This window comes from Pseudorasbora parva, chromosome 21 (assembly GCF_024679245.1).
Source record: "Pseudorasbora parva isolate DD20220531a chromosome 21, ASM2467924v1, whole genome shotgun sequence".
NCBI classification, from domain to species: Eukaryota; Metazoa; Chordata; class Actinopteri; order Cypriniformes; family Gobionidae; genus Pseudorasbora; species Pseudorasbora parva.
The window spans coordinates 12,401,879-12,426,128 of NC_090192.1; the positions used below are offsets into that span (position 1 = coordinate 12,401,879).

The 24,250-nt window shown below is 36.8% G+C and overlaps 1 protein-coding gene across 1 annotated transcript in view; it reads left to right on the forward strand.

The window, feature by feature from the left end:
* Positions 1–330: 330 nt before the first annotated feature.
* waplb (WAPL cohesin release factor b) overlaps positions 331–24,250 on the forward strand; it is a 79,103-nt gene continuing 55,183 nt past the window's right edge. Inside the window, exons 1-3 of the mRNA XM_067429181.1 lie at positions 331–590; positions 7,601–8,088; positions 20,042–20,723. Of these exons, the coding sequence (XP_067285282.1) occupies positions 7,623–8,088; positions 20,042–20,723 (1,148 nt within the window). The 5' untranslated portion in view covers positions 331–590; positions 7,601–7,622. The remainder of the gene's footprint in view (positions 591–7,600; positions 8,089–20,041; positions 20,724–24,250) is intronic.

Here is a 24,250-nt window from a genome sequence, read left to right on the forward strand (position 1 = left end):
CCCCAAACTGTTGACATCCCCAAACTGGATTATTCTTCTATTCAGTTGTATCACTGGTTACTAGACGTTTTTGTACTAACCAAAGATTATATAGTTGAATATAACATACTTGGATGTGTATATGTTTTTTTAATCAAATACAATTTCATTAAATTCCTTAACAAACATAAGTGCCTACAATCCCCATAGTTCAATAAGAAGTACGTGACGCCCATCGTGTTCAAGTTCAAGGCTCTTTCTACAGCTAGCCAATCACACGCTTCGAAAATCCTCCGGCGCGGCACGTGATTGGTCCTCACGTATACGCCTTTGCCGCGACGCGATTGTCGTGATGCGAAAACGTGAAGGAGGGGGAACGCGAATGGAGGCCGTTGGTGTTTCAGTGCCGAAACAATTGAGGGAGAAATACATGAGGAAAACTTAAAAATAAAGCCTCTGAATCATTCTATTCTGTTATACTGAAACTTATATCTCAGACACACCGATAACTGTGTCGGTGGAGTTATTGAGGCATTGTGTGTCAGTATTTAGTGTTTGTTTATAGTGTTAGTGGAGCTCAAAGGCCCGGATTCACTCTCTTCACCAACCAGGTGAGTGTTTAACCTCATTTGGCCCTGCTGTGGATTTACTTGTTCTGTACGTTCTATATATGCATTGTAACCTAGTGTTAAATACGTTTTAATGCTGGAGATGAAAGTGTATTTCATAGCGTTGACTTATTAGCCTGTTAGCTTCATGCTAATCCTCTTGCTAGCCTGTTAGCCGTTAGCATGGACATGTTGTTTTTATCAACTGTGCTAGCTTTAAGACCCCCTTTCATTTTAATCCAAGGGAAGAAGTTGCGTTAATGTATTATTTGCTTAGCGAAGGGAAGGAAGTTTCTAAAATGTCAGGTAACGTTAACGTTAACACGAAGACAATAGTCAAAATGAATAGCATTAGCGTGTTGTCCCACTGGCTTTTAGCATTCTTAGTTTATTACAGATTATTGAGGAGAATTCGCTGCGTTTGCAATAATGTCGAATGGAATTATAGCATACATTGTGTTTAATATTGTTGAGGTTGCACAATTGACACTAGCTAGGTTGCAAGCCAATAACTGGCTAAAATTATTATGGTAATATTATGGTCAATGGTAATACCATGGTATGATTGGTCATGTTTACGTGCCCTGCCGTTTACTTATTCCTTCATGGAATTCTATTCTCGGCCAGAATCTTGCACTGCCTTTTATTAGTTGTTGTGGGTATCAAAGCTTAAACTTTTTTTTTTTTTCTGAGCACATTGCATTCTTTTTCTTAGTTGCGTAGAGCACAGTGTCATTTAAGCCTATTTATTTAGTTATTTGTAATTTCTTTATGTATATAATATCACAGTGTTTGAAAAACATAAACATCCAGTGGTATTATAGCAACAACATTGTTTAATACTGTTGGTTTTGTTCATTTGGCACTAACTAGATTGCAATCCAATCACAGCCTTAAATTATGAATATAGTAATAATATGGAGCTTAATAATTGCCATATTAATGTACCATGGCATTTAGTTCAAGAAATACCGTTTTACAACCTCAGCTTGTCTAAAATCAATGGTTTTGGTTCTTTTTAGTGCTGGTAATAGGCCTAACACGATCATGCATTTTTCTGCTGATGAATAATTGGCATACAAATAATTGCGATTTAACTGTTTGTTTTTGTTTTATGTTAGTGTAAACCTAATGTTATATTTTAAATTAAAATTGTAAACAATATAATGATTTTTTAAAAATTTATTTATAAAACAGGCCTGTATGATTACCTTAAATGCTGTGAAAATTATTCATATACCGGTAATTAATTATAATATATGACTGGACCACAAAATCAGTCAAAGGTCGCACACGTATATTTGAGGCAAAAGCCAACAATGCATTGTATGGGTCAGAATTATAAATGTTTCTTTTATGCCCAAATCATTAGGATATTAGCCTAAGTAAAGATCATGTTCCATGAAGATATTTTGTAAATTTACTACTGTAAATATCAAAAAAATGTATTAGTAGTAGTAATATGCATTGCTAAGGACTTCAGTTGGACAACTTTAAAGGTAATTTTCTCAATATTTAATGCACCCTCAGATTCTAGTATTTCACATTTAGTTGCATCTAAGCCAAATAGTCATATCCTAAGAAACCATAAATCAATGAAAAGTTAATTTATTCTGCTTTCAGGTGATGTGTACATAAAACAAAAAAAAAGGTTTTGTGGTCTAAGGTCGCATAATATTATATATAATCCTCTGCACACATCTTGGCAATAGAATTGCTATTGTCTAGTAACTGTTTTTTGTTTAGTCGCTAGTCTTCTACTTTATTACATTATACTTGTGTGTGTGTATATATATATAAATAATATAATATAATAAAATATATATATATATATATATATATATATATATATATATATATATATATATATATATATATATAATATTAGGGATGCAACAATACAGTTAGTCCACAGTTCAATACATACCTCAGTTTTTCACAACGGTGTTCGGTTTGGTTCTGGTGGCTTGTTACATCAGTTTTTTGCTATTCTATTCTTAAGCGACAGAAGCAAGAGGGTAAGGAGAAAGAAGACCATTTTTTTATTGCAATACTCTTTCTTTGTTTTACTTAAAATAATTAAAAAGCCTTACTTAAACTTAATTTTACTCTAAAAAAAAACAACAACTTGTGTATATATCCCTAGTGTATTGTATTATATATATATATATATATATATATATATATATATATATATATATATATATATATATATATATATATATATATATATATATACATATACATGCATGCATGCATGCATACATACATACACAACTCTGAGCTGTCAGTGTAAATTATATATATATATATTCTCTGCCTCTGCACACTAGAAGCATGAAGCGGCGCTGCTGCTATTGATGCGGAGGGAAGCCCTATTCTTAATGTTAAACATAAATAGCCTTTCGATACAGCAAAGACAACGTCGGCAGTGGCCTATTGACCACATGTCTATGGTATTGCCTCCAAAATAGGCTACAGAATATTTAGTTCTGTATTAATAGTTGCAATATATCAAAATCGATAATTGTCGTTTTTTAATTATTACAATTAGGCGTATATTTCTGCATCTATGTTAACCTATAGGCTTTCAAACATGAAAATGTCATTTGTTAATATGTATTTGTGTCAAAATGATATATAAAAATCTTTTCCTATTCTGTTTTGCCTGGAGACGCTTCCAACTCGCGTGAGAAATAGGCGCTCTTCTATTTCTAGCATGCATGCGTTTTCCGTGCGTGTCACGTAGGCAGTGGGCCAACTCCAACCTGTTAACATGGGAGCCGAAACAAAAACGGACACGCCATGCAGCCGAGACGCTCACGTAGGGATGCGCGATATACCGGTACTGGAAAAATACCGGTATATATTTTATTTAAAACGGTACGATATCATGATTTGGCACATTTCGGTATATGCTGCTGTTCTGAAGTTCACCGCTAGATGGCAGCGCGCTACCCAAACTGACCCGAAACAACCGGCAAATGTGACAACAACATAGACGAACAAAATGGATAAAGCAGTTGAATCTCACTCAAGATGCCCAAAACGAATTAATAAAGAGAGGAGTAGAAGTGACATTTGTAATGACTTTGCTTATAAAACTGATGAAGAACCATCAAACCTAGCCAAGAAGCATATCTGTCACTATTCTGACTTTAAGACTTCTGAAGAGATCGACAGGTCAGTGAATCATTCAAACCATCTCATTTAGACATTTATTTTCTTTTAACACTGATCAACGCACACACACAGCCTAACATAAGATCGAATATCACAATCTCCAGCGTTCGTTTCAACCAATGACATTTAGATCTCATTATATTTGCACGCGTACTATTGCACTATTTATATTCCCGTTAGACACAACCGCCTGTGTTTATGTGAATAACTTACTCACTAAAGACGGACATTTGTACATAACTCTGTGTATTTGACTGTTTAAGGAAACTTAATGTGTAATGTGCGAGCGTGACTAAGTGACAGGCGTGTGTGTGTGTGTGTGTGTGTGTGTGTGTCGTATGAGCTCATATCTCCTGTAACTGTTATTACGAAATGCTATAAAATCACTTGCATGTTCAAATGATTTCCGTTATCCATCCCGAGACCAGCGTGAAATGTTGAATAGGATTATGCAGATTGCTTTAGTGTAGTGCGATCATTGGCGGCTAAGTTACTGGTCTGTCAGAGAGGGGAAGCTCATTTTCGGCCAATTGTCTTATTTATTTAAAAGTAAATTCTGCCCTACGTTCCTTTTCAAGAAAATGGTCTTTTACCCTGTGAATGAATGAACGATCTAAAAAAATATTAAACTCTGTAAAACTGAAACAAGGAATGTGGTGTATAATTGTGTGAAATGTATGATGAAAATGAAGCAATTTCGCCAAGCAAATATCAAAGAAATAGGTTGCAGCAGTTTTTATTTCGAATGAACTTGAGAAATTCGCGATGGGACTGAGCGCGAATAGCTTCAGTGATTCCTTATAGTACAGAATCGCTGTCAGTCAAAAGGAGATGCAGACCCTCCAATCATCACGCAGAAGCTCGGAGTCCGGGCCAGCCCACTCCCCATTCGCTCCCAGAGACGCTGAGCGTCCGTGGGCGGGACATAATCGCAGCGTTTATCCAATGACCGTCTAGTTTCGAAGCGCTGAAAAAAACCGTTCAAAGCAGCCCCATTGAAGTCAATGGGCGCTGGGCTTCAATAGGGAAATGCACTGTGACGCTGCGGGAATGTATGGGATGGAAATCGAGTCAGCCGACCTGCTATATGTAAACGAACTCGTCTTTGAGATAAACGTTTTCTAACGCATTTTTAGTCAATACAATGTTAATATAATAGTACATATTTGACCATTAATTTTGTGACATTATAAGGGAAGCCGAGCTTCCCTTGCAGTCTTAAAGAAATCGCCACTGAGTGCGATGTCTTTTGAAACCAGAAGCAATTTGCTAATTTTGAGAGATTTTTGCTGAAATTATTTCTCACAAGAAAGTTTTCAAATGACTGATTTGATGTGATAAGCTTTGCTGATTCATTTACTAAGAAACATTTGTGGTAATTTCCCACTTTATAAACTCAAAACTTGCATAATTGTTCTCATTCGCGTGCAATATACCCGCGCTAATATCAGACCTTGTGGTATCGATTTAATATCGGTACTTCGGTATTAGATTGTGGTACCGTACCGAATCCAAAATTGTGGTATCGAGCCATCCCTACGCTCACGACATGCTTCAGTGTGTCCCCGGATTTGATTAGCCAACTTGTGGATATTTAATCGATGGGCATAGCCTTTAGGCTGAGTTGCATACATAGAAAAATCGTATATTGTGTTTCTTTGTTGTTGGTTTATACTTATTTATTTGTGTGTGTGTGTGTGTACTTTATGTTTTCAAGGTTTTATTGAATGCATTGCTCTTGTATAGTCTTTTACTTTGGAATTTTATCATGGGCATCTGAGATGTAGGAGTATTTGTTTCCCCAGTAGTTTCAATTTTGATCATTTTAGGTCAAACCGTTCTTGTCTGTGCCTCACATAATGCAGGTCTATGGTCACCACCTCAAAGAGCATACACAGAGAAGTCCAAATTAAACAATCCCCCATCGTAAGGACACACTGATGGCCTAAGACACGAAACGAGCGGCTTGTGTGAGAAAACGAACAGTATTTATATCGTTTTTACCTCTTGTACATAGACATTTGCTGATTTTCGATAATGCGATTTATCACAATAATGAATATGCACAATATTGTTATTGTGGGCACTTTAAAATATCGTAAATAATAATTTATTACCAATAATATTTTTTTTATAATGCACTCAATAATACTTTGCCAATCGACCGTATAAATGCTCAACACCGTTGTATTCTGCGCCAAAGGGATACGCGCTTAGGTGTAAAGGAGAAGCTAAATGAACGAGTGAAGGAGACGCGCTAATGATGTGCCGTTCAGTGACAGCAGAGGGCGCTGATGAACTGCAGAATGCAGCGCTTACCCTGGAAACCCCGCAAACAAAAGAAACCGCGTGTAGTTTTTAAAACAGCCGTTCGTTTTTTCTATCTCAATGTTGTTCATCACAGCACTAAATACTTAATAATTAAAGGCTTAATAGGCTATTTATTTTCAAACTTAAACATTTTTATGTTTTAATCTGGACTACAAGATGCCCTAATAATTAGAACTGTTCTGATTATTTGTTATTGTTCAGTAAAACTTTGAGACATACGACTTCATTAGTTAACATGTTAATTTATTATTACCAAACTGACAATGAAAAATACTTATAAAGAATTAATTATTCTAAGTAATGTTAATTTCTTAGTTACTGTTTAATAACATTAAAATCAAAATCAAAATAATTTTTTTAATGGACCAAAGATAAAACTAACAATGATCAGTATTTCTTAACTAACATTAACAAAAACATTATACTTTCTGTACCAAATGTAGCTATTGCTCAAGTTAATGCATTAAATAATGAGACCTTATTGTAATTTGTTAGCCTACCCGTTGTTCTTTATAGCCTAATTCTTTTGCACTTTAATCTGTTTGAAAATTGTACTTTTACAGCCCTGAAAAAGTCAAGAGACCACATAACATTGATTTCTCATTGATTTTAAGTGTTAAGTGGTCTCTTAAATTTTTTTTTCAGAGCTGTATATATTTTTGGTGCATTATTGTATTCAGTAATGCATTCAGTTGTTTTTGTTATTACAAAAGTAGTTCTTAAAGCTGTTATGCTATGGCAACACTTTTTTTGCAACTTATTTGAATATCGTGATAATATTGTATATCGTGATAACTTCAGCAATTAATCGCAACATGAAAAATTGATATCGGCACATGCCTACTTGTACATCACTACGTCCGACTGATCCGAGGGCGCGCGTGCGTGTTTCCTGTTGTGACATTCGCACGTTCTGGCTTTAGTCTGCGAAAGCGCGGAAAGCGACGGAAGTGGTATAAAGGACGACCTTTGACTACCTTTTTGTACTTGACAACAATGTTCTTTTTCTTTTGCAAAATGTGATTGAAATGTATATTCCACAAATATTGCAGTATTGTCAAATAATTACGATTAGAATGAATAATCATGATCAGACGATTAATCAATAATTGCGTCATGCCTTGCTGCTGTAGTAGTTAGGATCTTGGAACTTTTTTTATTAGTTTTATATATCAAAGCTTAAATTTCTCAGCTGTTGAGCACATTGCATCAGATAGTTTTTTTCTTATGTTGGACACAAAGTTGATTTTAACCCTCTTTATTTTGCTATTTGTGAGGTGTATGTGCATAAAAATGTTCTGGTTGGAATGAGTTTAGGAGTGCGTCTGTTTCATAATGAGTTGCCTTAAGATCTTTTAGGTTCAGACATGTAGAATACGGAATAATGTTGTTTTTATTCATTATGAACAGATTAATCTTGAGGCAAATTGTTAATAGTCAGCATTTGATTGCAAAACATCCAGTGAATTATTCATGAAACAGTTTGTGATCATTTACAGGGAATATGAGACAGATGCCACAATGACGTCTAGATTTGGAAAAACATACAGCCGAAGAGGAGGAGATGGGACCTCCAAGTTTGACGAGGTTTTGTCCAATAAAAGGGCCACGCTCAGCACCAAATGGGGTGAGACGACTTACAAAGCCAAGGTGGGAGCAAAGAGGCCTGGTTTAAAGACTGAGGTGACAGATCAGACCAAGAGGTCCAAGGTCTCAGAAGGGGATGGCTCGGAGGACCCGTTCGGATTCGACAGTGACGACGAATCCAAGCCGGTCACGTCTCGTAACGTAGCCCAGTCTAAATCCAAAGTGACGTCCACAGGGGGATCCCAGGCCAGTCTGACGCTGGAGCCCAACAGCAGGGTGAACCAGCCAGCCAGCGTGGAGGCCGTGGCCCCAAGCAGGGCCCCTTTCGCTCTTAGCAGTGAGAGGAGTGCTCACAAAGTGCCAGAGGACCCTGGGAAATTTTTTAACACCTCTGCTACAGGTATGTTTTGTTCATGGAGGATCTCTTCCACCCTGAAATGAATTGTTGTAATGTTCAAACTAAATATCTGATTTGTTCCAGCATTAAAACTGTGTTAATCAGTTTTTATGTGCTGTCAGTGTCGTTCAGGTGTTTGACCCATTTATCTCAACGGGAAGCACTTACCACATTGTATAAACCTGCCCTAGATTTTTTTTGTGGTTTTTTAACTGTTGCCTGAAACATTTGAACAAATAACTACTCTGTTTGACTTTGGAAGTCCATGTTTGGCGTAATGCACAAATTAAATTAGGAAGCACGTATCATCACAAAGTCTTGCCAAATCCTTGAACATCCTTTAGTTGGAGGGTTTGTCAACAGTTTTTGCAGTTTCTTAGGCTCAGTGGCTTTTTGCTGCGATTTAAGAGGCGTGCAAGAGCATTGGTGAATTCCACTTCAGTTTCATCAGGTGTTTCTGATAGATGTTCAGCAACGTGTGAATGCTTGGAAGAAAAACGTCAAGATTGCTTGTTGTTGCTGCTAAGCTCTTTGTTTTAGCTTATGCCTTTGTGTACAGTTTCTAGTTATTCAAGATCTTTTGAATGGTGATTTTCAGGGTTTCTTCAATAGAAATGTAATCTGGGATTTTGTCAGTAATGACAGTTTAGCCAATTAGCCAATATTTTGCTGTGTGTTTTTGCGTTGGGACTGTAACTGGTTGAGGCATTTCATGGCTTTTCATATTCTTCATATTCTATGTGGGGCAGGGCCGTGCACAGACATTTTGAGGGGCAGTGGCCCAAACCAAAAAAGGGGGCACTATAAGGGGGTTGAGTCATCTTAATATAGAGAATGAATATCAATCCTTTTACAATCATATTGTAAATACAATTGTTAGGCTTTAGTACTAATTTAATTTATGTTGTTGTAATTATGCTTTCAAAAAGTTGATTCTGCGCTAATTTGATCTCTTTTTTTTTTCTATTGGAGATTTAAGTAGCAAATGAGAATCTCTAAAATTATTGAATATATTTTGAGACAATGGTCTTGTTTAGGATTTTTGTTTATAAGTAAATAAAGCAACATTTTTTTCAATAACAGAATATGTAAAAGTATTTAACATGATTATAAACAGCTGATTTTAACATTTTGTTGACATGACATGGTTAAGATTCAGATGGTAAATATTATATATTAAGTTGGGTGCTCCTCTTAGAGATGATAATCATATTTATAGTCAAAATATGATAATAATCATCATATAATACAAATATATTTAGAGAATACTACTGTACAACTTTATTAAATTATTATGGGAGCTCATTCATTCAGTGTTTTTGAACTATTTTTAAAACTATTTTATGTTAATATTTGTTAATATTTGCTGAACAATAATGAATTATTTTATTCATCAAAATAAACAGAAAATACTGCAAACTTTGCTAAAGATATTTTTTTTTTGAACAATTATGAACATTTTTCTGTACCCTGATACAACTCATTTATATTTATAATAGCCTTTATTATCTTTTTTAATTGTGTATATAATTAATATGGCCTAAATAAAATATCATTAATATGACGTATTTTAGATACTAGTATTAACTCATAAAATTCATAATAATCTGAAATATATTTTACAGGAGTTAAAGAGTGACAAACTGTCAGCTAAATATTCAGTGAGCTATACAGAAGGCTATATTACGATATACATGCTGGCCAGAGTTTCCGCTAGAAAAAAATCGTGCCGGTCAAAGTGACCGGCAGAGTTTTCGTTTTCCGGACATTTTGATGATATGCCGGTCAAAAACTCCCGAAAGCAGTTTATGTAACTTTAAAAAAATGACATAATCAGGCCGTATATGCAACATGTTTATTAGCCTAACTTTCAAATAGACGGAAAAAAACATTAACGTCCGATTGACGTCAATCAACCAATTTTTTTAACTCATAGGCGTAATTTGCGGGTGGGACAGGTGGGACAAGTCCCCACTACTTTTTTAAAACATCTTGCTTCACGGATTAACCTAACTAATACAACCAAAACATCTCTGGTTAACTAGAAGAGTATCATTTCAATCGTTTGTTAAATAAGAGGCGATCAGGCACTCGTTGCCGCTGTTATCAGTGGAGCAGATTTCTCTCTCGGCTCATGCAGTCTTCAGACGAGCGCTTTAATCTAACGCTTAACGCCGTTGCAGACTTTCTGTTTGTTCCGGTCAGATCGCGAAACAAAATGCACAAAAACTGTTCCTGCTCTTGATGTACAATCACTGATGGTATTCGGTTTTGATGAGAGAGAAAATAGGCTACGAGGGCAGATTAGAAACGAGAACTTCTGACAAGTTTAACAGACTAGACCAGTGATTAAGCAAAGTGTGCAAATCTATTTGCCTTTATTCACGTGAAAAATCTTGGCACAACACTATTGTGTTTAGATGCAATTAATAAATTTAATTATAAACTCAGTATGTCTCATTTAGTTGGTAACATTTAAATTGGCCACCGTGTGAAATGACAAAATCATATAATAGAATAACAGTATACTGATAACTATAAGCAGGTAAGCACTACAAGATGTTTTTGAAATCATTAGAGAAAACGACAAAATTACTTATTCACAAAATTACGTGTGTAAATAAGTGCTAACTGTTTAAAATGTGCTTGCACCCGATCATATTCAGTAGAAGGTAAAAAAAAAAAAAAATCCCTTAAACTTTAACATCCCGCTCATGCCCATCGCCGTGATCATCTGTATCCAGCTGGTTGTTTACCGTGAGTTCTGAACACTGCACCATGTGCTTATTTAAATCTTTTCGTTTCTACACATATTAGGCTACATATTCCTCATGTCTGTGAGGCAAGCCTGTTGAGTTTCAGTTTATTTGAGACGCGCTTCAGTTAATGAGCAATGAAAGCGATGGCTTCCGCGACCTAGTCTACTTATTTATTTATTTCTTATTTATTAAATACATGCAATTAACCGAAGAAACCTTTATTAAAATTAAGAGACAATTTGTACAAAACGAAAGAAAGGCTTTTTACTTAACAAAACTTAATATTAAACTAAATATAACCACCAAAATCATTTCTGACCCACTTGAATCTTTGCACTTATAGCCTATCATAATCAGATGAAATCTAAAAATAATATTATAATATTTAAACATAAATATGAAGAAAAAAAACATTGTTTAATGGCTACAACAAGTATAGTAAGCTACAGATTTATGTCATGTCTGAGCTGGATTTGAACGAACATCATTTTACCGGTGGGTTAATGAGCGCGCGCCTGCGGATTATTGAGCTGATCACACCGGCTCCGCTCCGCTCATTATTGGCTCGTTCTCGATACTTACACGGGCAGGGCCGGTCTCTCGGGTGCATGGGCTCGGGTAGGGTTGGGCCGGGCCTAATTTTTTTGAGCCGATCTACGCTCTAGTTCTGGCGAAAAATGTAGTGCTGTGCCGGCCCGTTGTCATAAATTGTTCTCGTGATGGAGCGGTAGTGGAGCGCTCTCGGAGCGAGTAAAAACCACAACGCTCCGACTTTTAAAAAAAATCGCTCCTCACTCCATTCAAAATCTCGCCGCTCCGCTCACATACTCTGCTTCGCAGGCTGTAGAGAATTGCAATCCTCCATAGCCACGGAGCGCTGTCATGACAGCGAAGGCATCACGTCGCAGGCTTACGGTATCGATAAGAGGCAGTTTTAATCTGACAATTTGACCGAAAAGATTTCATTTTGTCGGACATTTAATTTTTTTCCCGGCCAATGTCCGGTAATTACCGGACAACGGAAACCCTGATGCTGGCATAGGCCTTTGACTATACTCAACAAAATGCCCAAAACAAACTGTCACACTTTGATTTCTTCATTGTGTTGTTAGGAGAGAAAAGAAATGCGGAAGTGAATGTGGTTGGAGCTAAACTCATGTAATGGTAGTGTGGATGTGGTGCAGTACAGACATGAAATAAACTGACATCATACATGTGTTTTTTTTCTCTGTTTTTTCTCGCATTTGTCTGAACTTCCCTAAAGGGATCTGCACCATAAGTGCTGTAAATGATTAGGACCAACGTTACAGGCTGTAGACTTGTGTAAGACCCTGCTTAATATCACAGTAATGGATACGGAAGACTGACTCTTACAACATCAGCCTGGAGCTCCCAGCAGACCAAGAAATGAAAATCTTTAATTGGCCCAAACTCTATTTTACATTTCCTCTGCATAATTGCTTTTTCAGGTCGGTACTCCTCCAGGGTCTTGCAAATCATTTGGCTGACTAAGTAATCAATGAGGTGAAGTTAGAGGAAACTTTCAGAACACTGACACCCGTCAGCGGCGATGTTAATACGAGGGGAACACTTAGACGCCGATGGAGCGTAGCGTCTGGACAGGCCTGTGTGAGCTGCTTATCTCATTTGGAAGCACAGCACACAGAACTCATCACCTTGTCTGTAACCGCTAAGGGTCTCTTATGATAATGCATGCTGATGAGTGTCTCTCCCTAAGATACTTCAGTTTTGTTGCTCCTGCGAATAATGCTTGGATCAATCTATTGTCTGGCAAAAAGTAGACGTTTAAGTTCCTATTGTTCTCTAGACAGCAGAAGAAAGCCCACTGGATCAGAGGGGAAGTAGATTATGGATGATTACTATAACTAAAAAGTTTTAATAATCGTTTTAATTCTATGAGAATGGAGACCCCTCCGCTATAGCTATAAACACAGAGTAACAATTTTGTTTCAATTTTGAAACTTTTCCAGTTATTTTTCAAGCTAGGGCTGGACGATATGGCCAAAATTCATATCACGATATTTTTCTTAATTTCGGTCGATACGATATAATTCCGATATCGATATGAATTATATAAAAGCTTTAGAAAAAACTACTAAGAACTGCCACAAAGGATGTCTGTACCTACAAACTTCTGAAAAATGTATTTGCCAAGTCTATGAATAGTCCTCCTATAAAACTATATAATTTTTTAGAAATTAAACCAGAACAAATAAATTAATGTTCACCTTTTATTTGTATTTAGCCTTTATATGAAAAAGAAATGTGAAATCAACATCAAATAAACATAAGACTCTCACTTTATTAATATTAATATCTTTAAGTTTAAACTATAATATAGGCTGATTATATTATTCTTAATATAGATTAAACAAAAGTGCTTTTAGAACTCTTAGACTCAGAATATTCAGCGGATGGATCTGCTTCAGATGGTGGATCTGCTTCACAGCGTACAGTGCTCCTATGCCGCAGACGCAGTTTATTGAGCATTTTCTTTTAAGTTTTAAATTTCAGTGAAGAACAATTCATAGCGCTCTATTTTCCATTTATGCAAAACTATAGCATATATTTAATGCTGCAGTTATTTAATTAAAAATGCAGTAAACAACATAATACAGTGGAATATTATTCTGATCTACATCATCTGTTCACTACGTGAATATATAGTAGTGTCATTTATTTCTGTGATCAAAGCTGAATTTATCATCATTACTCCAGTCTTCAGTGTCACTCATCATTCTCATATTAGGATTTGATGCTCAACAAACATTTCTGATTATTATCAGTGTTGAAAACAGTTTTGTTGCTCATGATGCTCCTTCATTGCTTTCATATATTGTCGCAATCGTCTGACTGTCGTCGTCACCTTTCAGCTCATAACGATTGTTTTCCTTCAGCTGCAGCTCCAGCGCGACAGTAAGTTTCTACGAATCCGCTTTTGGATTTCTGTGAGAGCGCCCTCCTCATATTTAGATAAGAATAAAATGACAGGTCATGCATAGATAATTTTTTGTCTCTGAAATTAAATCTTGATGTATTCACGTTGGTTTCTATGTATAGGCTACACTTGCCCGTGACCTCAAGAAGCACGCAATCAACCGAGGTTAGAGAAAGCGGTCTATAGCGTCCCTGTTAACTTGCCCGCCCTCGCTCCAGGTAATGCCGTTTCGAATCCCGTTCGGAGCGGGTCGACTAGGACCGGTGAGACCCAGTAAATGTGCGGGGGATGAAAATACACTTTATTAAAAGTGCGGGGGACACGCCGAACCACTTCCACCCCACTGAATTAACGTTAGTCTTTCTCCTTACTTGTGGAAGTTCGTTCAGTCACATTTGTGTTGCGGACAGTCAGGAAAACTTTGTAGCTAAAACTTGCCGCGTTGGATCTATCAGCCTACTACTGCTGAGCACTGTGGTGTACGTCATCGCGCAAGTAGCCAATCATGTTCTGCTCTCTCTGACGGCTGCGCCCTGAACGTCAGTCAGTGAGGAATGCTGTAATGTATATATCGAAATATCGGAAATGTGTTTAAAAATCATATCACCGTTATTGAAAAAAATTATATCGCGATATATATTGATATTGAATTATTGTCCAGCCCTATTTCAAGCTAATGATTAATACATCTTTGGACAGCCAGACCAGAATACACTCGACTTAAAGGAGCTTGAGCATTTAATTTGGCAGACAATGACATTTCAGCTCACTTAGAATAAACTTTATGGTTAGGGTAGATTGAAAGGGATGCCGTAATTCTAATAATTCACAATATAATATTGAACCATTTGATGCAACATCCATGGTTCAGTACGTGCTTGTTGCTTGTAGGGCTGCTTGGTTGTTATGGCAAAAATCATAATCACGATTGGTTTGTTCAGTATTGAAATCACAATTATTTAACACTATTATTGCTGGATGATATGAAGTATCAATGAGAAATGAGCCGAGTACGTTTTTAAGCATGTTTAATAAGTTCGAGGAGTTGGCCCGATTTTCACCAGCGTATGGCTGTCCACTATTGCCAAATCATGCACAACCACGTCACATAGGCTCAATCTATGAGTATTATTAGCTCAGTGGCTACACACACACACACACACACACACTCTTTCTCTCTCACGTGCACCCTATCTCTCCCTCTAGTTGTTTCAGTTGAAAATAACTGTTCTCTGCTATTTTTTCTTTATTTTTTGTATCTGAAGCTATAGCAGCAACATTGAAAGCTCCAGTCTCTGTGTTTAACGCAAAAGCTGTGCGATCGTCGCGGGCTCGTGGTGCAAACAGTCATGCCGTGTACCAGCTGATTTGATGCGATTATCAAATTAACTGACTCGTAGCGTCTGCAATATCTCATGACCTCCTGAGTGTTCTGAATTCGCACAGTGTATGCGCGCCTTAAAGGGTTACTTCAGCGATTAACATATGGCTTTGTATCAGTAGAAACCCTGGAGTATATTCAAATGATCGTGCTCCCCCCTCTTATATCCCCCAGAGACGAGAGATTTATGCATTTTATTTCTGGAAAAATTCCTCTCGTGACGCAAATTGACGATATTTGCGTCACGAGAGGAATGATTGCCCAGAGGCTAAAGACTACAGCCAGCAGAGGGAGCCATTTCCGCATGTTTTTAACTCGTGCATGGGGAATGGAGATCACACTTACAGCACAGCTCAGCTACAGGCATTAATTTAAACGGATGCTAAGCGATTGTAAGTGTTTTAACTTCTCAAATTAATTTCTATGAAAGTTAAGCTTCCAAAGGCATGAACTGAAAACGCGTTGTGAATGTATGCCGCGAATGTGGTCGCGATTACCTCAGCTCTCATCACGAGAGCTCATCAACTCATTTATGACGTTAAATGCAATCTGAGTCCTAATCTGAGTCTGCTGTGAAACTCACGCGGCAACTCGATCGTTATATTGAACAGACACGTTCAGTATTTAATTGTAGGAACTCAGTCTCTGTAATCCAGTAGCGGTGGATTTGGGAATGGCCTCACAGGGCAGCGAAGCATTCTGGGAATTGTAGTCTTTCATCCCCATGAGACAAAAATACATTTTCTGTCTTTTCTCTGTCTAGAAAGCACTAAATTAAAAAAATTATTTCACATTTCTACTACATTAATGACCCAGTTTAAATACAGATTCATCTTCCCAGCGCTGAAGTACCCCTTTAAGTGCGTGCCAAAAACATTTACAGAAGACAAGTGCACATAAAATAAGAACAAAGAAACTAGGCCAATTACAAACAAAACTGACAACAAATGCAATAGAACAATAATATAAATTAAATAAACTTTCATTTAGGTTTTTCAGAAAGACGTGCTAACAGTGGTATTCACATAATAGCCTATAATAATAGCCTATACAAATTTAAATAGAGTAATAACATGTAAATCGTAAACTGTGTTCTGAAGATTAATGGCGGTCTTACGGGTGTGGAATGACATTAGGATGACATTAGACTTATTAATGACATCAATTTCATTTTTGGGTGAACCTCTTTAAGTGCAAACAATAACCATCATCAAAGTACACAATACTCAAAATGCAAATAGAGACCAAATTTAAATATCTTAAACTGTGTTTCGATGATGAACGGAGGTCTTACGTTTGATTAATGACATCAATTTCATTTTTGGGTGAACTAACCCTTTAATATCTATGATCAATTTGTGGGAAGGAGTTCAGTTAGGATGTGAAAAGGAGATCATGTGCAGTTTTAAGGTCTGAAAAGACAATCATACAGTTTTGTATGGTTGGTTGATAGTGGATGTTCCAACTTCAGGGGACCCATCATGCGTGCTGCCTTTCCATTGCTGATTGGTGGTTGCTGTATCATGTTACTGTTCATTTCCATAGTTAACTACTGCTTAAATTTGTTGCATCTTTGACGGTTGCTGTCAGTCAGGTCGCCTCAACACACTAACTGCTGCCCTGTCAAACAATGTCAATGTAAGTGCCCCTTTTCTGACATTTTCACACATTACACATGCTTCAAATCGGATGTTAACGTCATTTATAGGCGTTACATAAATCCTTTTTCAACTAAGTTTTAATCAGTAATCAGTCTTTGAAGTGTGAAAGGAAGTTTGACTGTAATGACTACATTGTCATAAATTAACAGTCATTTGGATGTTGTTTAAAAGTTAGCTGTGTGAGGTGACTGAGGTGACAGTCTACTTTTTCGTTTTTGTCTCTTAACAATCTAATGAAAAGGGAAATGTTCTGAATTACTGAAGTGGTGATATAACTGAAATTGTGTAAGTGCTGTTGTGTAATAGATGCTTAACAGCCCCTGTGCTTCTTTTGCCATGGAGCTCAATGGGGGTTTTGTATGTTGTAGTAGACGGTTTTCCAAAGCTGCCATTAGCGTTTTGTCTACTCTCTTAACTCACAGTACATAGGCATAAATGTGGTTATAGGTAAGATGATGAATACATCCAGTAATGTAAGTGGTAAATTGTGAGTCTTGTCTGGGAGACTATAGCACAGTTGTTGTTATGACTGCAGAGGTGTGATTATTGCTTTGAAGATGTCTAGCTGTGTGTTTAAATCATCTTCTGGCCTGTGTTTGACTAGTCTTGGGATCAGACAACATTAATGGACTCAGGCATAGTCTGTGGCATTTTGCGTCTGCTGATATTTAATATGAAGACCGGCTTCGTTTTAAACATTCACATTCTTTTTGGTATCGTTTGCTATAAAGAAAATATATTTTATTGCATTGAATGTTCACAATGCAATTGAATTGTCACGCTGTGCACTCGCTGCTGCTTCAGCATCATTATATGGTATATTTATTTCAACAAATAACAACCAAAATCAAATCCATGGAAGCTTGTAAACAGTTTTGAATTGGCTGTGGGCAAGTTCTGTGAGAATCTGTAATGTTAATTATTTAATGAAACTAGAGATGCACCGATTGCAATTTTCTTGGCTGATTTTTTTTTTTATATATACACCGATTTTTGCCGATTCCGATTTTCTTTCTAAGAACTATACTTGACAGCATTTACAAACAAAAATCCACTTATCGTATCGAAGTCATAATTTTGTTATTGTGACCACTACTTCTCTCACAGTAAAAAACTTCCATGCCATCGGCATGTTTGCATTGGGCTGTGACCGTGAGCATGACTATGATTGCATGTGAGACTGATCGGCCGATCACCGATCAGCGCGATCATGCAGAAAATCGGCCAATTCTGATCCCTGGCTGATCAATCAGTGCATCTAAACGAAACAAAATTCAGAACTTGCAAAAACACTGCAATGAGATTTTTCCCTTTTTTTTATTGAGTTGTAGGCAGTGGGTTTAATCAGTGTAAACCACTAGATTTGCTATCCAACGTCTTACCAGTTTCCCACCTGGAAGATGATCATGAACGTGAGTTCCTCAATGCTGCATGAATGATCTACAATGGAAATTTTTCACAATTATGAGTCGACAGAAAATAATAAACAAAATAACCTAAACTGACTAGAAAAAGGCAACAAGACCAGGCCTGTCACGATAACACATTTTGCTGGACGATAAATTGGCCAAGAAATTATTGCGATAAACGATAATATCTAAAATAATGATAATGGCATAAAAATGCAGGTACACCTTTTCAAAGATCAATAAAGTTTAATTTCTAAAGACTATTTAACACTAAAAAGGGAAAACATTTTAAATAACCACAATAAATGAACAAAACAACCAAAAACAATAAAAGCATGTACTCTCAGTCTGTTTAACAAATTATTGTCTATAATAATTTAAATAAGTACCAAAAACAATAAATAAAATGTATGAAAACTGCAACGGATGATTGTGTTTTAGGTGTATAGTAGGGACGGCGGTTCACAAAACCCACGGTTCGGTTTCTTATCACTGTTTTAGGGTCACGGTTTTCCGTTCCGTTCTGTACGGTTCTTGTTTTATTTTTTATTTTATTTTTTTACTACAGAAATGTACTTCAGCATATGATATTAATTATCCACAATTTAGGATACAGTATTAAAAAAATTGGGGACATTGAGGAAAGTGATATTTTGATACAGCAAGAGAGAAGACACTTATGATATGCTTTTCATTTATTTGGCAAAAAAAGGAGAATGTGTATTGCTATCTCTACAGGAACTTATGTGCCTTTTAAGCACACAAAGATTGAACTGAAGAATTAACTCGTTCATCAAACTTCAGTGTAGCTTTATACATAGCATCGTTTATACACGACGTGTCCGCTCGAGCGCGAGGGTGTGTGAGACCCCATTTCGCTTGGCATTGTGCACGTCAAATTTCGGTCTGCGCATCGAGTATAAACACCTCCTCAAACAGACGAGGCGCCTGCAGTCAACGAGAGAGACGAGGAAAACAAAAAATCATGCAAATGGCAATTAAAAAATGATCGAGCTCATTTTTTTTTTATCGTGCGATTAATTGATTTATTGACTATCGCGACAGGCCTAAACAAGACCAAACCAGAACTCAATACAGCGTGACAGCAGCTTCACATTCTCTATAAACTGTCTAGATGGCAGGCAAGTCTTCCAATTCAGTCGATCCTCAAATCGATCCTCTTCATAACATATGGATCACGACATGTTGTGATTTATTATTATATTTTTCTTTTTCGTCTCGTCCATTCTGCTTTTCATTTGCACATCATCAAAACCACATTATTGCAAACAAGCTATTGTTTGCATGTGTGGTTGCTGAATTAATGTAATTATGCTACCACTGTTAACATAATTTGGAATTAATATTCTTTTTTTCCCTTTTTTTTTTTAGTGCTTTAGCATTTGAGGGACGATTTGATCAGGTTGTATAATGTAGAGTGTGTAATGTATAAAAGACAATACTTTAGGAAACTGATCGAGTTGATGTGCTCTTGATTTGTGCTTGCTTGAATGTACACAAATTTGGATGAAATTTATAAAGAAATAATAGTTTTAAATCAGTGTCATTTTAGCGAGAGAAACAAAGTAAATGTAAAGTGGTACAGCTTATAGTTGTAAATAAGAGTATATTCCTCAAGTTATTTCTAATAGTTTAACATTATACCATGTCCTATTTGCATTAGCTATTTTTTATTACTCCTTATTGATTTAGGAACATGACTGGTCATGTACTTAAAGTTGTTACCTCTGACTGATGGTTTTACTCTTGACTTTTTTTTTCTGTAGGAAAGACCCAGAGTTGGTCCATTGAGAGCACTGACCGCCACAGCTATTCATGGTACAAAAACCCATCTGAAAGCGACACGAGACCTTATGCCCAGACCACCACTTTAAAATCTGAAAAAACAGAGGACAAGGATTCCTATGATCCCTGGAGCGCCGTGGTCGGTCTGGGGGCACGCTCCACATCACTTTTTACAGGACCTAAAAACCCTCCATCTACCTTGTGGGCATCCAGTAGTTACAGTCGCAGCAACATTCAGGGCACATCCTCCACTGAGACTCGGTTAGACGAGTATAGCCAAAGGGACTTCAATGTTCCCGTTGAGCCATCTGAAAGCGAGGACCACTCTCAGTCTGTTCTCAGGGCACCCAACTGCAGAACGTACTGCAGGCCCAGTAAAGGCAAACAGCCTGGTGGAGCTGATGGGAGTGGAAGTGCTTCCAGTCATAGCTCCACAGGAGCGTTGCAGGACAGCGGGGCCGAAAATGTTGGGAAAACGACGAGTAGAGGCCGGACGAGAGACTACACAGTGCTACACCCGTCTTGTGTTTCCATGTTTAACGTCACCTTCCAGGACTCCATGGACCGCAGTATGGAGGAGTACGTGGCCAGTGCCCCAGCGGCTGGTCCAGGAGATGCAGGAAGACTGAGGAAGAAAACTGAGTTAGAAAGCAAACCTTCCAGGTAATAGTTTAGTGTAATTACATTAGTGTAATCACATACAATTCTTAGTATTTATTTTGAACTGTACTTCATATTGGTTTGGACAATGTTCTTAGTCTAATCTGTAGTATACAATCTGTACTCTGTTTTTAATTTATTTGTTTTTATTTTGAGCCTCTTATTGAAGAGATGCAAGCTGATCTCAAACCTATTGCACATTTGAGTACTGCAGTTCAACTATCAAGCCACAGCTCCAACCTAAACCACGTTTTCAATAATTTTATCCCTTAAACTCATCTTTGATCACCAAAATAAATTAAAAAAATGACACATTTAGGTGTTTTTTCCCCTGTGAAAATAATTTCTTCATGCCTTAAAATGCCTTCAGTGTATCCACACCCCTGCATCATTTGGTATATACAGAACTATGAATATGCAAATTAGTCTCCTCCACTCTCTCACACAAGCTCAGACTATCTGATCCACTTGGTCAACTTTACTGTCGTCAACTCTGCACAATGGCTAGTGGAAAAACTGGTTTAATTCAGCCATATATGGTTGACCCAAAAACTGATCCAAAATAAGAGGAAGAATGAATTATAGGGTCATCTACAAGTTGATGTAACAGAATGGGGTAACGCTTTAATTTACAGTGTCCTTGTTACATATGTCACATGTACCATAGTAATAACAATAAATTAGGCATAATTACATGCAACTAACCCTCAACCAAACCCTAATCCTACCATAACCCTATAGTAAGTACATGTAGTTAATATTCTCAGTACATAAATATATATAATAACACTGTATCAATGACACAAATAAAGTGTAGCCCAGAATAGTAATACTTGTATCACTCTCTAATGTTGGACACATAATAATAATTCATATGATTGCCATTTGGCTTGACTATATTAATAAACAGCTAATAATGTGTTGCTAATGTTACACCAAGCCATGTTCCCGTTCACCATCTCAATAGAAAAAGATACTGTGATAACCTGGCTTATTTAAGCCAGCTTTGCAACATAATTAATGATATGCTAATGCCTGCCCACACATTGACGGGATTGGTTAAAACATGTTTGCGATGCAGAGAATGGGGAACGAATTCAAACTGTGTTTAGTTCACTGCAGGTTTAAGGAGAAAATACTCAACAAATGTGTTGACTGATGAGTTTGCAAATGGTTTGTTTAAAGCATATTAAAAACACCACATAGACACAAACAACATTACAAATTAGATTTCCACCACAGGAGGTGGTTAAGGCTCCAATAAACTTCAAGTGAAATCGAAGAACAAACTAGAGTTATGTAATTTCGAACAAAATCAGGGCAAAACAAAATTCATTTGAAGTTAATTTTAGGAGTTGGAAACAGCTTGCCAAAACAAACTTTATTGGTCATTGGTCCATGACAATTACATAATAGGCAGGTGTGCTCTACATCATCTTTGATGTGGAAATCTTCTCTGGTTCAGTCCTTTGAGGTCAGATGCAAATAAAAACATTACCACAGTTTTAGGGTTTTATCAGAGAGCTGTGTGCCAAACTCAAATGCTTCTCGCTGGATCTCAGCGGTGTTTACCCATCAGCGAAGTAAATGCTTTTGCTCCAAGCTCACGCTGCGCACTCTTTTGGGCAGAGCTGATAAATGGTCTGTGTGAAGCGGTTCAAACGAGTAGGACTGTTTTTTTCTGCTTTTGGCGCGCATGGCGTTTAAGACCGGCTACACACTGGCGTGAGCGTGGCATTTCTGTTGCGTTAACTGCGTGTCGTTTCTGTTGTGTTAGCTGCATGGCGTTTTCTCTCTTTGCACAACAGAAACGTATCTGACGCAACGCTGCTGCTCCTACATGACATGCGGGGAAGGCCTATACTTCATGTTAAACATAAATATGTAGCCTACTGATACAGCAAAGACAACGTCGGCAGTATTGAGACCAAAATAGGCTACAGAATATTTTGTTCTGTAAAAACATACTGGCGCAATATTTCAAAATCGATTATTATTATTATTATTATGCCAGAAGCCTTCGCTCAGCTATCGCTTGTGGTACCATCACAGAGAGGCATGAAATCCCTCTCCAGAACTTTTTTATTCATTGTTCCTGGTTGGTGGAACGATCTGCCGTCCTCCATACGCACAACAGAATCACTCGCTTCATTCAAAAGACAGGCAAAAATGAATCTCTTCCATGAGCACTTATTCGTATCATAAAAAAAAAGTCAACCTAGGTTATGTCAACCTAGAGACATTCAAACATCCAAGTGTAATTTATTAATATGTATTTGTGTCAGAACGAAATATAAACAGCTCTTCCTATTCTATTTTGCCTGGAAACACTTCTGTGTCGCCTATAAAACAGGCATCGATTCTATTTCTAGCAGACGTGCTTTTTCTCCGTGGTTCGAGCAGGTGGTGTCCAAGCGCTAACCTGTTAACATAGGAGCCGATATATAAACGCTCGCGTCACACAGCCAGTGTGTAGCCGGCCTAATGTTTCTAATGTTTCATTGAAGTGGCTTTGACCACTCTAAGTCACTAAAAATCAGATTTCACGAAAAACATTCTTAAGACTAAAATTCTTGTTAACTGTCAATTTCTATTTATTTTCGGTCAACTAGAATATTCTTATCTTTTTTCTTAAGATTTCTCTTATTACATTTAAGAAATATTCTATTCACAAAAAGAATGTTCTTAAAAATCACCATAAATAACTTAGTTCATAAACATAGTTAGGATAACCTCCAACCTATCTTAAATACCCAAATATAAGATGTTTAATGAATTTATTGGGTTGTTTCAAATATTAACCAGTACAATATAAACAGTAGCTAGCTACATATAATATATAATAATAATAATAATAATAATAATAATAATAATAATATATTTTATTTGTAAAGCCCTTTTCATAGTTAAAAACAATCCCAAAGTGCTACACACACAAAAATAAAAATAAAAAATAAATTAAAAATAATTAGCAAAAAGTAAAAAATGCTTGTTTAAAAAGAAAGTTTTTTAGTTCTTTCTTAAGAGTCTATGGCTTGAGGAGCCCTTAGGTTTTATATATAATATATATATATATATATATATATATATATATATATATATATATTACTAATAGTACCATGAATCTGAACGAGTACTCTGAAGATTGCTCTTTTACACATATATGACACTTGCTCAAGCTAGAGCTAGCGAGGCAGCACAACACACAGATACCGGACGCATTCACTGTAGAGAGAGCGCAAGAAAGACCTAACGAAAATAAATGGGAAAGACTGCTGCATCTTGAGACAGGCTTTTTTTTAAATAACGATTTAATGACAGCGTGTTAAAAACACGATGCCTAGGGATTAACTCCTGTCACAACGAAAATAGTCTGCACACTTATTATGATATCTTTCGTAATCTGCAGGCAGTGGAAAAAGACGTGGTGTTTAGCAATTCAGCAATACCCGCCTTTTAATAAAATAACACCAAATAACACTTTTTTTCTTAGGAAGAAAAGTAGTTCTTAAGAAAATATTTGAGAACTA